The following is a 13812-nucleotide window of genomic DNA, read 5'->3' on the forward strand; positions in this document are numbered from 1 at the left end:
ATTTGTCCATCACCTATTATTTTTTCTCCATCACTAATAAATTTCAACAAATTATCTAACTACGTAACCTTTGGCTTCCTCAATGCATCAATCAATTCACGCGGGTGTGGAGTCCAGGTGTACTCCAGATCGGTTTTTAAATCGATGAAAAATACATAATGAAATCACAGTTTCCATTACTTGCACCGCTTAACAACTGCTATTGCTGTTTTTTATATACAGACATGGAATCTCACACGCGGTTGTCTGTCACGTGAAGGCAGCACAGCGCGCAGCAGCAGTTGCGCAGACGCACGACGACTGCCCTGATCAGCTGACTGTGAGTAAGACGTTATGTTGTTACACCTTTGAGTCGAAAAGCTGCTTTTATCTGCGCTATGTATGATAAGCTGCGTCTATCTAGCTGAATTACACCGTGTGGGCATCATTCGAAAGCCATAAGCAGACTGGTAAGTACGGAAATATACCGATTAATGATGTCGTGACAGCGCGAGACACTGCGATGCAAACAGCTCATGTCAGCAGCGAGCTAACACTGCATTTAGACACACAAGACCCAGGTAATGAACAGTCATTTGTAGTGAGAATGGTTCACAAATCCAACATGAATACCAGCAGCCCTGAGTCACGTGTTCATGGTGTTAAATTAAGAGGAGGCTCAGTATTTAGTGTGTCCTCTGCAGAACTCGAACTGATCATATGACAGTCAATCAGCAGACATGGACACCAGTCTCTTTGAGTTTTCCTGGCGCAATTAACCAGTGAGTGTGTAGAGATCATATTACAATCATGGGATATGTCAGCAAGTTAATGAATTGGAAGCAAAATACAAACAGTGGAACAAAAATCTTCCTTAATATGACTCTAATTCATTATACCTGCTGCAAATCCGTTCTCACACGGTGGTGAAAAAGTACTCGTGTCCTTTATTTTAGCAAAGGCAGTTATAGCAAAATATAATTAATGCGGTACATTAAACATCTTTGTAAGGGTGCCAAAGCAAAATAAACTTGAACATCAAAAGTGTAAGTACGTTCTCATTATGCAAAATTATAGTAGCATGTATTTCATATTATTGTATAAGTGACATATCAGCAGCTTTCAGCTACTTTATATACATAAAGTATATAAAGTAGCTGAATAAAGTAGCTGTATATCGAATCAAGTAAGGTATCGTTTTTTTTTGTGTTGATTATGTGTTTTGTTTACAAAGCTCAACATCCAAAGCAACTAACAACACATGTCAGTTAAGTGTAGTGGAGTAAAAAGTACAATATTTTCCACTAAAATGTAGCAGAGTGGAAGTATTCAGAAGCATAACATACAATCTAGTACAAGTACTTTAAAAAGCACACTGTGTAGGCCTACATATACGGTTCACATGTGTGAAATGCTTTGAATCAAGTAAGCTGCAGTATATCTCCAAAGTTTGATCTTGTTAAAATGTCCTAACCTAAGTTAAATTATTTTGATGTAATATATGTGGAGAACTGTAAACTAGAAGAATTACCTCACAATAATTAGTGTTTTTGTCCAATTTAGTACTTAATGGTTTGATACAGAAATCATTGAAATAGGGGTTTTTAAACATTGCCTACAATGGCTTAATACAACCAACTGCAATATCTATAATGCTGTAAATGATAATAGTATTTTATATAGGTATATATATAGCATAATTTTCATTGTTTCACCGTACATATCATCTCCCATTTTCTTTTTACTTTCCTTCAGAGTCGGCTACAGAACAGCGGCCCTCAAACAAATCCCAGAGCTCTACCGATACTCTGTCTCCTACTTCATCCTGAGTGACTTCCTCGCATCAAACCTGGACAAACCTCTTACCAACAGCCATGACAGAATTCTGGTTGATCTCTGCACCGGGGGAGAAGACGTGCCAGCAGACCTGGGACAAGTTGATGGTGGCCACCGCACACGCCAACAACCTCTCCGCTAACAACAAATTCAACATCCCTGATCTCAAGGTCACTCATGTGTATTCCCCACAAAAGACAATTCCCCTTTAAGTCATCTCGTGGAGGTTTTTGTTCATATTTTGGTGTGTTTTGTCTCTAACAGGTCGGAACACTAGATGTGTTGGTGGGTTTGTCGGATGAACTGGCTAAACTAGACACCTTTGTGGAAAGGTAAAACTTTATGTGTTAAAACTTTGCTGAAATAGTTTCTATAGTTCCCTATAAATCTATTGGGGAGCAGGAGACAATTGTTAGATGAACAAATAACCATATTTTAGAACAGTTCTGCCTATTGTTGTCATCTAATGCTTCTTTGGTCTTTTTTTAGTGTGGTGAAGAAAGTCGCTCAGTACATGGCCGATGTCCTGGAGGACAGCCGAGACAAAGTCCAGGAGAACCTACTGGCTAATGGAGGTAACTGCTGTTTACTTAATCATCGGACTGGTGTCCAGACGAACACTTTTCACTTGTTAACAGACATTGTAGGATCCTGTGTGCTCTGATGTGTAATAAAACACAGCCATTGTAAATGAAGGTGATTAATGCAGACAACTTTAATCTGTTCCTCAGTTGATCTGGTCACCTATATCACCAGATTTCAGTGGGACATGGCGAAGTATCCAATCAAACAGTCGCTGAAAAACATCTCTGAGATCATCGCCAAGGTAAACCTTTGTCTTAGTTTGATTTTGCCTATTCCTGTGATCACATTGAGTGATTTTGTATTGTGTGTTTGGTGCGGGAAATGATCCTCACTGAGCTACTTATAGTATATTTCTATACTCATTTCAGAATATGGAAAACATCCTGTTATTCATTATATATTTATCATATTTTTACATTTTGGGAAGTATCGGTATGCTTATTCCTCCTCTTACTGTTCTCCAGCAAGCGACTCAGATAGACAATGACCTAAAGGCCAGAGCTTCAGCCTACAACAACCTGAAGGGAAACCTGCAAAACTTGGAGAGGAAGAATGCGTGAGTTAAAAAATAATAACTGAATGTACTGTATTTTGTCTATGATTTGGCTTGACGAAAGCCAAATACCGTGGCACGTTTTAGCTTAATCGCAAACAATTAGCTGTACAACCGAGCAAAGTTAAAGTTAGTACATGACGGCATTTACTAATATCCCCCTTGTCCTACTCACAGCAGTTACAAACAGAAATCACAGATAATATTTTCTTTTTGTATGTTTTCCATTTTCCTGCCATAGCGAGGTAGTAAAAACTCACTTAACATTGTTGCTTAAACAATATACATTTTACACATCACCCTCTCTGAGCTGCCCTGATTTCCTGTTGTACGTATATGTTTAACATTTAGAACCAAAAGATTTGTATGGCATTGTGAGAGAAGTTCAAGTTGCCTGAGTATCTAAATGCATGTCTCGTTCTTTAGGGGGAGTTTGTTGACTAGGAGTTTGGCTGACATTGTGAAGAAAGAGGATTTTGTACTGGACTCTGAGTACCTTGTTACTGTGCTGGTGGTTGTCCCAAAGTAAGTATGCGTACATCAGTATCTACATCTTCACTTTACGATGAGTTAAGAGTTCTCATGTCATTGTATCTATGGTAGATTTGATGGAGGATCTTCTCTTACAGCTGCATACAAACAGTCAAATAGATTTTTATTTAGCAAAACGATCTATTTTTGCATTTTTAAAGGTATAATGTGGGTTACAGAGCTGCACGGTGCTGCAATGGCTGACACTGTCAACTCGCAGCAAGAGGGGCGAGGGTTCGAACCCCCGATCCCTCTGTGTGGAGTTTACACGTTCTCTCCGTGGTTCTCCTGCGTCCTCCCGCAGCCCAAAGACGTGCAGCTTAATAATTGGAAACGCACCAAAAAAAACCAAATGCCCGTGGGAGTGAATGTGAGCATGAATGGTTGTCTGTGCTGGGTGAACCCTGCCTGCACCCAATGTCATACAGCTGGGATCGGCTCCAGCGACTTGCAAACCCTAAAATAGGATAAGCGGTTTGGATAATGGAATGTGGGTTACATGGGTAGATAAAGGTCATTTAAGAAGACACCCAGTGAAAATCATTTATCTTCAGTCCCATGATGTGGTGTCCCCAGGGCCTTCTTCGCCTCACACTTGGTTTTGTCCATTCAATTTATTTATCTATTTTTAAATGTTGTATTATCAGTATTGGTATCAGCTGTTAAATACAATTCTCAAATGTAAAATACATTGATGTTTTCTTTCCCTTTCCAATCTCTCCAGGACAGGATATGCTGACTGGCAGAAGACGTATGAGACCCTGGCAGAAATGGTCGTGCCACGCTCCACAAAGTAAGCCCGGTGGTTCAGTTCACTGACTTCTGTGTTGTATCTGAATTAAAAGCCTCAATGAGTAGGTGAAAAAATAGAATAAATAGGCAAAATAATTCACTTGTCAATTTCTTATTCGTTATCTTCAGGACATTTCTGGCCATCAACCTCGATAAAAACATAGCGACCAGATTGTAAGCACTCATTCCAAAACAAGAGTGAATATGGGGTTCTAGCTTTCACACTCTGGCGAGCACCTTAACCCTCGTTGAGCCGAGGAAGAGAACCAACTTGAATATTGATATCCTTATTGTCAGGCAGTGCACCACCCCTGTGTCCGCGACAGTTGTTTCAGCAGGTTTCATGCTCTGATTAGTATTGGAAACATTTTATGGCTGACCCTTAAAAATCTACTGAAATAGAAAACATTATGTGGTTGACCTGCAGAAGGCAACTTACCTTTTGCCAACCGGGCCAGATGATTGGTGACGTTATGTTCGGGCTTTTGGACAGACACTAAGTATGGTATGGTAACCTAGCGACCTGTCTTTCCAAAACATATCTGCTGATGGAACAGGAAATGGGAAACATCATATATGTGTGTGTTTCTCATATGCAGCTAGAACAGTGGAATTATTGTAATTTTGACTATCTCCACTTTAATAGATTTTAACACCTACATTTAAACCTGGAACAGATGTTAATCTGTGCGTTGTTAATGCAGACTTGATCCTTAACTGCACATATTTCAACATAATATCTATAAATTGGGTTCCAGCACACACAGTTGGTTTGTGCTTCTTTCAATGAGTGAGAAGCCAGTGAGGGATCATGTCCTCATTGCTGCCTCAACGTACTAATAAGTGGTGGTGACCCAATATGTATCAAAGGAAATCAGTTCAATATAGTGAAATCTGCACAACAAGCGGATTTGTTAGTTTGAGTTTATCTTTCGGGATTATACGATTAATTAATAATGCATGTAATTTGTGCAGTACTTAAATAAGGTTCTCAATGGCGGTGTACATAATAATAAAAACAAGTGCCGCAAGTGGTTGCTGACTTTTTGTAACTTTTTGTAAAAGACCTTTTCAGATGTGAGTGTCACAAATAATTACCTGATGAAAGCACGATTTACATGTTTTGGATTATAAGCAGGCCAAGTCGTTTTTAGATACTTAAGAAATCTTGTTATGAGTAATATTGGGAATATTATATATATTGCGGTCTAATCAAATTGTTTACAGGGTATTCAACCTTTTTGTTTCTTTATAATGAACGTTAGACTTGTCTTCTTACTTTTACTGGGCTTCTACAAAGGCATTAAAGTAGGCCATGAATATAAGATATGAGTTTATTGTGTAAACATCGCAACGTGTCATGTCCTCTCCTGCAGGCTGATGTTTGAGGACAACGACAGCGGTCTGTTTAGTGTCACTCTCTTTACGAAGGCTATGGATGACTTCAAGCACCAAGCCAGAGAAAACAAGTAAATTCATTTTATTTTCCACTTGAGAGATTCTAGCTTGGTGTTTCTATTTTGTGTTTTTGTAATGTTTGGAAAATCAACCACAGATAAATGGCAGTAATGATATCTCATTATTGAAATTTACTTATTTGTTGACATAGGAACTGGCTTGTTATGCTCTAAAAAAATACTGCCATTCTATAATAAACACAATTTACCAGCACTGGACAGTCTCTCCAGTTAGCACGACTCAGGGATCTGTGTGTTCATGTGTCTTGTTTGTGTGTAGCCCTTTTTCTGGTGTGCACTTGTGTGTGTGTGTGTAGGTGTGTGTGTGTGTTGTGTGTGTGTGTGTTCACTGACAGCTGATTGCAAGCTCTCTTCTGTGTGTCCTGACCTAGGTTTACAGTGCGGGATTTCCAGTATAATGAGGAAGAGATGAAGGCAGACAAGGAAGAGATGACACGTTTGTCCACTGACAAGAAGAAACAGTTTGTACGACTGCTATTTTTGGCATAAACAGAACTACTGACTAAGTTGGGGAAGGAGCTTCATAGAGCTTTCTTACATAGAGCTGAAAGCCTAAAACCAGTTGAATATACTTCTGTCAATATACCTACTGGTAATTCACCAGAATGATTTAATTAAAAAACATCCAAAATGGGAATTTCAGCCAGTTAAGTATATATTCTTTTTTAGAAAATATTAAAATGCTGTTTCTATCCACACAGGGGCCTTTGGTACGGTGGCTGAAAGTGAATTTCAGTGAAGCCTTCATTGCGTGGATCCACATAAAAGCCCTTCGTGTGTTTGTGGAATCAGTTTTGAGGTAAGCAAGTGAAGACCCAGCAGCTTACATGAAACTCACTCAGTGAAATTAATCAGTCTGCTGCTCTTTTTGCATACGTTCACATCCATTCACTCGCTCTTTTTAATGCAAGATTAGTTTATTCTTGTTTCCTGTGCAAGAGGAAAGATGGCCTGAAAGACTTTTTGTGTTTCATAGATATGGACTACCAGTGAACTTCCAGGCTATGCTGCTGCAGCCCAACAAGAAGAACATGAAGAAGCTGAGAGAGGTGCTCTCCGACCTGTACAAACACCTGGATAGCAGCGCTGCGATCATTGATGTGAGTCCCTGTCACAGGCTCTTTGGCTGTGAAAGTGGCAGTAAAATGGTTGGAGAAAGGCAGGCCCAGCTCTTTGACATGTAACTCGGATCATCTCTTGTGTTTGAGCTACTGGCATCTGGTTGTTATTTACATACATACATTTTCCTAACTTTGGTTGCAAATGTATTATTTAAATTCATTTTCAAAATAATGAAAATGACACTAGTTTGCGACGAATGCTTTTTGTAACAGGCATGACTAAAATTGAAAGATGAAGTTTCCTTCCGATGCCAGAAAACATGGCTCATTCATTCACCATGCTAGAGGAGCTTTGCATTGCCTTCGGCGCGGAAACAAGCTTCTAGATTGTTTTATCACCGTTCACTGCTGAACAAATGGGAAAGCCTTTCTGTAAATCTATTCTTTATTCAGAACACCGAAACATCCTGTTTGGTGTGACAGATATCGCCTCTGTTGTTTCATGGAGGAACTGCTCACTCACAAGGTCTCTTGAATAACTGGGTCATGATTCCTGAATAGTCATTGCTGTTATTTCTTTAAAGGTTTTTCTGGTCATGTCAGCTAGTTCTATTATATTGGCAATAAGGCCGAAATATCTATGGCTGATACCTCCAACACTCTTCAACAACCCAGATGAATATATTGCACGACAGACAGGAGGGAAATATGTATTTTAAGACAGGCCACGTATGTAGTAAACAAACACAACAATGGTATCTTGAAACTCTAATAGGAACTTACTATAATACAATAAAAAGTATCGAAACATGGATGCAAACATTTTGTGTGTGATTATTTTGTCTAACTGTGTCTCCGTTGTGCCTGCAGGCTGCAATGGACATCCCGGGGCTGAACTTGAGCCAGCAGGAGTACTACCCCTACGTTTATTACAAGATCGACTGCAACCTGCTGGACTTCAAAGTCTAGATGAATTTCCATCATCATCTCACTCTGTGCAGTATTATTCTAGTGTGACACGCTCACATCCCCAAGATTTCCTGTTTTTCCAGTTTTCATTCCCATCGTCTTTTCCTCTCTGATGCTCCTGGTACATTCCTCGGTCCATGTTGAACAAGTTGTTGAACTTCTGTTCTAATATACTTAACAAATATGTGCCATCTTCTTTGTTTGTTTTTTTACCTCCTCTTTGTACCATGATGTAAAAGTGAATAGATCGAGGTGAAACCCACCAAGCATTCCCCATCAAAGGAGATAACATTTCTGAATTTGTATTGTTGTTTTTCTCTCCTGTCTGGCTACTTTAATAAAACCAACAAAAATGGTACATATGGAGGGAAAATGGGAAAAAAAATAAATGTATATTAAATATAGTATTTATTTAAAGCCTCTATAATCAGTGAATTTCTTTTGTTCAGTTCTTGAAAGTGATGTATTTGAGCTCCATGTAAGCAATGTCTGTTTACAAAAGATGTTGACCATTGTTCCTCTACTAAAGCTGTAATCCTGTGAAATACTGAGACGGATCATTTTACGGTTTGAAGAAGCAATATGTGCTGATTATGGTCCTAAAATTCCTGTACATTTAGCAGTTTGAGAAAAACACTGATGGGTCTATGTGCAAATGCTGTCTTGTCATTATAGCTGAGAATTACACAACATATTTCAAATAAATGTGAAAAATAAATACTCTATGTGAAATATAATGGACTTTGGCTCACTTTCCTTTTTAACTGCAGAATAAAGTTTATACATGTTTTCAGGCTGATATTAATCAACATCAGAATCACTATCAGTTCCAAGAGAAAAAAGTAAAAGAAGAAAAATGTTGGATATCATTTAGACTTATGTTGACTTAAAATACAAACTTGTTGAAGCAAACGGTTTTAGAATAGTTTTAGATCTTTGCTCAAGGAGTTATATGTTCAACACTTCTCTGTTTCGCTACATAAATTGTTTGCCTCATTTAAATGTCAGGTTCTTTACGTTTGTTGACTACCTCAATAAATAACAGATATGATGGCTTATTAGAAAGGAGAAATCTTATGATCCTTTATTAATGGATTTTATATAACTGTTGTATTTCCAATTAGATGGATAAATACCTTTATGGAGGATTTGTAACAGCCATTGAACCCCAAACTTTTTTTTTTTTTTTTACTAATGCTGTCTCACTGATCTGAAACACTATCAATAAAACCAATAGTTAAATGTTTTCCAATTTGTCTGCTGCATTTACTTTGTAAACTATCCTCTTTTGACTACTTTTGATTATTTAACTCTAAATGAACCATTATAATATTCTTAAAGAACTATATAACTATATAACTATATATATATATATATATATATATATATATATATATATATATATATATATATATATATATATATATATATATATATATTATTAACATTAATGGTTTTGGTGACACTATAATATCAGCCATCATATTTAACGTGTACAAGTAGCATCATTATTGTTAAATGGTTTATTATATGTAATATAAAAGCTAATATAAAAATATCTTTTTTAACAACTATAACTCCTCCCGTTGGCACTCATAAGTTTATGCTGATCAACACAATGAATAAACGACAAGATACTAAAACAGTTCTAAAATGTTCTAAAATGAGCAGCTGTTTTTTGACAACTACATAGATGTTCTTACATCTGCTGAGCCAACATTACAGTCTATTTTTTTAAATGTTTGTACAGGTATGATACATGCGATATGGGGGGACTTAAAGTGTGATTTTGATTGGTGCAAGCGCATATTTGCATGATGACGATGGTGACGGAGTCGATATCCCACACAGCCTATCAGCGGGCCGACTGGGTGCAGTTGGGTGACGCAGGTAGCTCCGGTGTGTCTTAATGCTGGTCAGCTGCTGTCTGTGGAGAGCATCAACATCAGCAGCAGCTCATGATGGTGACGGAACCACGGATTGAGCCGCAGTAGAGATCCAGGAGAGGATGCCGCGGCCGTCGTGAGACAACCCGAGCAGTGTTTAGCCCGAGTCAGCCGCACCTGCCGTGGATGCTTTTCCCGATGGGTTGTGGGGGGAGTCGGGCCGACGCGATCATCGAGCCGAGGTACCATGAGAGCTGGACCAGAGAAACGGAATCGACGTGGCTCACCAACACGGACGTCGAGACCTCTCTGCCAGTAGCAAACAGTAAGAGCCTCCTCGCTGTTTTCACTGCATCGTCTCGCTTTGCATGTGCCACAGGCCACATCACAGCTAAGATGAGAAAATAATGCACCTATAGGGATCACAGGAAAGCTAAATAAACCAGTCTAAACTGTCAGCTGTCAACTCCTTGACGTAGCAGTTTTGCGGCTCTACTATTGTCTTATTGTCGAAAGAAGCCAGGACAAGAATCTGCTGGTTTCACATGATAATCTCAGCCCTTACTGCTGTCCAAAGGTAAAGCTCTGGAGGCCAGCCTGAGGGAGAAGAGGATGGTCAACACAGGCACCCAGTGTGGGAAGCAGGCCCTCACGTCCACTGTCTCCAACCACCAGAGGAGACCCAGGCGCTCCTTGAGTGATGTAGGTGTCACTGGTAGCAGATATTGGCACGTCTGACAGCTAAACCTCAACCCCAAGAGCCTCTGTCTCTGCACATGGTGACGTTACAGGCTGTGAGACCTAACAGCATGACCTAGTGCACCTGTCCTCTGACATTACATGTGCATTTGCAGTGTTTGATAGTCCTTCTGACAGGTTGCTCTGCAGAATCAAAATCAACTTAATGAGGAATCAGAATCAGTAGTTTTCAATTTGTTCATGCCAAGTTTGGAAATTGACAATAATATTGAATTTGGACTTCAAATTTCTTAATTTAACTTTTAAGAACATGACAGCTTTAGGGAAGGAATGAGGGCATATATATATATATATATATATATATATATATATATATATATATATATATATATATATATATATATATATATATATATATATAGTGTGTATTGTAATCTGAAATAATGTTATGAAATAAGTTTGCAGAGATATTTACAATAATATCTACAGGCAACATTTTGAGGAAGATGCAAATATAGATACACGACAACAGGAACCATACATAATACAAGACCTGCTGCTTTTCTTTGTCAATAATAGCACTGAATAGTCAATATAAAATAGCCACTCACAGATGTCCCTCTGGGTCTTTCCAAAGTAAACATTATTGATCCTTCATGAAACAAGTTATTGGTTGCAGTCCTTTTCCAAAGGACGTTTGAGCTTCTTATTCGATTAGTCAACTAAAGAGAAAGTGTTTGTTTTGGGCTGAAGAACGGACAGATGCAACAAAGAATTAGAAAATGGGTATTTTTCAATATTATCGCACATTTTTATTGATACAATTAATCAAATGGGAAAATGTTGATGTTCCAGACCTAAAAATGTTCTGCATTTGCATTTAATTACACAATATTTTCCTGACTTTCAATGTTTGAGTGTCCTCTGACTGTACAGCTGTTAGTGCAAACAGTTATTATTGAGAATGAAAAATGTATGGATGTAAAAATTATTTTCATTTGCGTACGACCTCTACCATAACATTTCTTTTTTTATTTTTATTGTAAGAGCTACTGGACTGGAGGAACTGTGTGTATATGCTATCCACTCTGACTGCAAATGTGTGGGCTTTTAACTCTCACATCTTTTCACAGCAAACCACTCGTGAGTCCAAAAGGAGGGCGTCAAAAGAGGCCAGTGCGTTGTCTAAGGATGGGCAGCCCGTCAATACTAACAGTAGTGGAGACGCTGAACCTGGGAACGTGTGTGATGAAAGATGAAGAAAAGCCAAGACTCTGTGAAGAGGAAGATGGCAGCTCGAGCTGTGAAAAGTTCACCAGACGATGGGACGGGGATTTACAGACTTCTGTGGATGATGTTTGCTCGTGACTTTGCAAGACCTTGGCTGTCGATCTCAGTGACTTAAAACAAAAGCACCTGCATAATGTCTCCATCCAAAGATCTCAGGATGATGCATCCTTGTTGTGCCATTGTTGCGAATGCATGCGTGAAGTGAAGCAGAGAGTGCATCGCAGTAAGTGTGCGCGCTCTCCACCACGCCCTTCTCCCATGCTTAAGGTGCCGGTCAGGGAATCAGTCACTGTGTTAAGCCAATTTTAAAGAAAACAAGAACAGACCGTCCCGTATGCACATGATAATCACAGTCTGCACATCAAATGTTTTCTGTGTGCGGCCTTCCTCAAGACTTTGCTTCAGTTCTTTGTGCAAGTATATTCCTTTTGTTGCGAATGAAAAACAATGATGATGATGTTTAACCTCAGTTGATGCTGTAAATTATTTTCATTTCAAAGACCCTGAAGTGCTGTTTAGAAACTGAGATTTGGAGGTTTAATGCCTAAAGGCTGAAGACTGTCTTTTCCAGCCTTTGCAAGATAAACAAACAAACACACCCGCATGTGCCTACATCTTAATCTGAATTGCTCCTGATTTCACTTTGAGAATTTGTTTGGTTCAGTATTATGTGTTTTCCTACTTCTGATTTTCTGTTACATTATGTTACACTTTCCCATTTACCCTTATTATGTATTGTACTGATGAATCATCCATGTGGCTTACACTGATCTGCATGTTTAAATCAATCTTAAATGGTTTCAGCATTGGTGGAAAATGTTTCTACCCAGACATGGAGAAGCAAACTGTCTGAAATAAAACGTTTTGCTCATTTGATACACGTACAAATTTAAAAACTGCACAGAGAAGTACATAAAGAAGAGTAATTTAGAATGGGTCATCAGGAGAGTGAGAGTTATGGCCATCAGATGGCGCTGTTTACCAGTCTGATCTGACATGTTCTGCTTGTGACGGCTGTTGCTTGTCAAGAGTTTTTGATGATTCACTGAGATGATAACGTTTGAATGTGTACAGGCAAACCTTTGTGATGGAAAACAGCATTTAAACACATGATCTAACACAGTTTTCTTCTTTGAATTAAAATTGTTGTCAGTTTCTTAAGTTGTGAAACTCAGAAAGTTGTGGGCAATGCAATAATTTCTCCTTACATGCAAACGTGACACCAGAATTAATCAGCCTACATCAATAGACCAATAAATTGCTTTATGTTAGTTTCTATGAATTAATTGATGTGTTTATATACCTCACGGATACTTCAAGATACAGTTTTCACTTTGTCCTTTACCAAGCATCCACACAGTTGATAGTTATCTCTCTTATTTTGCTTCTACATACTTTTATATATGACGAATATGATGACCATCTATTAACATCTCAAGAAAACAAAAGCAGTTGAATTCATATTTATTCATTGTTGTATAAAATATAAGAAATTATGCATAAATTCATAAAACATATTGCGTAAAATCATAGTCTCTAGCTCTCACTGGTAGTGTAACATGATACTATAAATAGTTCATGTCAACAATGTTCAGTAAAAATCTATAAAAACACATGATGTGAGCTACATTTTCGTAAGCAGGAAATAGAACTCTGTAGAAAGTGCGTGAGAACTAAAGTAAGCTGCACAAGAAATAAGCACAACTCACTAAGACCAGAAATAGCATTCATATTTATTTGAATTTAATAAAATATTAAGGAAATCAAAGAGATGGTGTTTAAAATTAATTACTCGAAATCTAAGTTTCCTTTGCTAAAATAGATTTTTTTTCTCTATCTCCCTTTTTATGTATTCTCTAAATCTTTCCAATCTTTCCAGGAAGTATCAATGAAACCAGTGTTTTGATAATTTGATTGCAAAATTGTGTAATTTTCATAAATTATGTTTTTATTGTGCAGTTAAGAATAGTGTTTATCTTATTTTGCAAATACACTTTATTTGGGTGAGTTACTTCTCACCCATCTAAACCCATTATATGTCACAATTATAGTTTGCCCTTTAACCTAACTGAATTTGGCCTACACACCTGGTGGCGGAAGTTAAGTGGCCTACAAAATGACGAGTTCCGCTTTCAGGTAAAAAAAAAAAAAGA

At 38.1% G+C, this 13812-nt stretch overlaps 2 protein-coding genes across 3 annotated transcripts; both read left to right on the plus strand.

The window, feature by feature from the left end:
• The first annotated feature begins 222 nt into the window (after positions 1-222).
• On the plus strand, positions 223-8506 carry atp6v1c1b (ATPase H+ transporting V1 subunit C1b). 2 transcript variants are annotated; one of them, XM_068575181.1, is made up of 13 exons: positions 223-319; positions 1735-1985; positions 2080-2147; positions 2305-2390; positions 2547-2641; positions 2865-2956; positions 3380-3478; positions 4209-4277; positions 5653-5745; positions 6126-6219; positions 6456-6553; positions 6731-6854; positions 7686-8506. In XM_068575181.1, exons 2-13 carry the CDS (start codon positions 1854-1856, stop codon positions 7782-7784), a joined length of 1149 nt encoding a protein of 382 aa, XP_068431282.1. In that variant the 5' UTR covers positions 223-319; positions 1735-1853; the 3' UTR covers positions 7785-8506. The 2 variants fall into 2 exon arrangements, with proteins under 2 accessions (XP_068431282.1, XP_068431281.1); XM_068575180.1 differs by lacking the exon at positions 223-319 and adding an exon at positions 326-449.
• A 1146-nt stretch (positions 8507-9652) lies between these two features.
• si:ch211-215i13.3 (brain and acute leukemia cytoplasmic protein) lies at positions 9653-12901 on the plus strand. The gene is made up of 3 exons (XM_068576097.1): positions 9653-9995; positions 10248-10372; positions 11503-12901. Exons 1-3 carry the CDS (start codon positions 9857-9859, stop codon positions 11626-11628), a joined length of 390 nt encoding a protein of 129 aa, XP_068432198.1. The 5' UTR covers positions 9653-9856; the 3' UTR covers positions 11629-12901.
• The last annotated feature ends 911 nt before the right edge of the window (positions 12902-13812 follow it).

This window comes from Clinocottus analis, unplaced genomic scaffold, assembly GCF_023055335.1.
Source record: "Clinocottus analis isolate CAN_PGR_092001 unplaced genomic scaffold, fCliAna1.0.p SCAF_14, whole genome shotgun sequence".
Classification (NCBI taxonomy): Eukaryota; Metazoa; Chordata; class Actinopteri; order Perciformes; family Cottidae; genus Clinocottus; species Clinocottus analis.

Coding starts and splice junctions, on each gene's coding strand:
- atp6v1c1b (XM_068575181.1), top strand. CDS start 1,854: ATGACAGAATTCTGGTTGATCTCTGCACCGGGGGAGAAGACGTGCCAG. Junction 2,642..2,864: donor TCTCTGAGATCATCGCCAAG/GTAAACCTTTGT, acceptor ACTGTTCTCCAG/CAAGCGACTCAGATAGACAA. Junction 6,220..6,455: donor CTGACAAGAAGAAACAGTTT/GTACGACTGCTA, acceptor CTATCCACACAG/GGGCCTTTGGTACGGTGGCT.
- si:ch211-215i13.3 (XM_068576097.1), top strand. CDS start 9,857: ATGCTTTTCCCGATGGGTTGTGGGGGGAGTCGGGCCGACGCGATCATC. Junction 9,996..10,247: donor CTCTCTGCCAGTAGCAAACA/GTAAGAGCCTCC, acceptor TGCTGTCCAAAG/GTAAAGCTCTGGAGGCCAGC. Junction 10,373..11,502: donor CCAGGCGCTCCTTGAGTGAT/GTAGGTGTCACT, acceptor ATCTTTTCACAG/CAAACCACTCGTGAGTCCAA.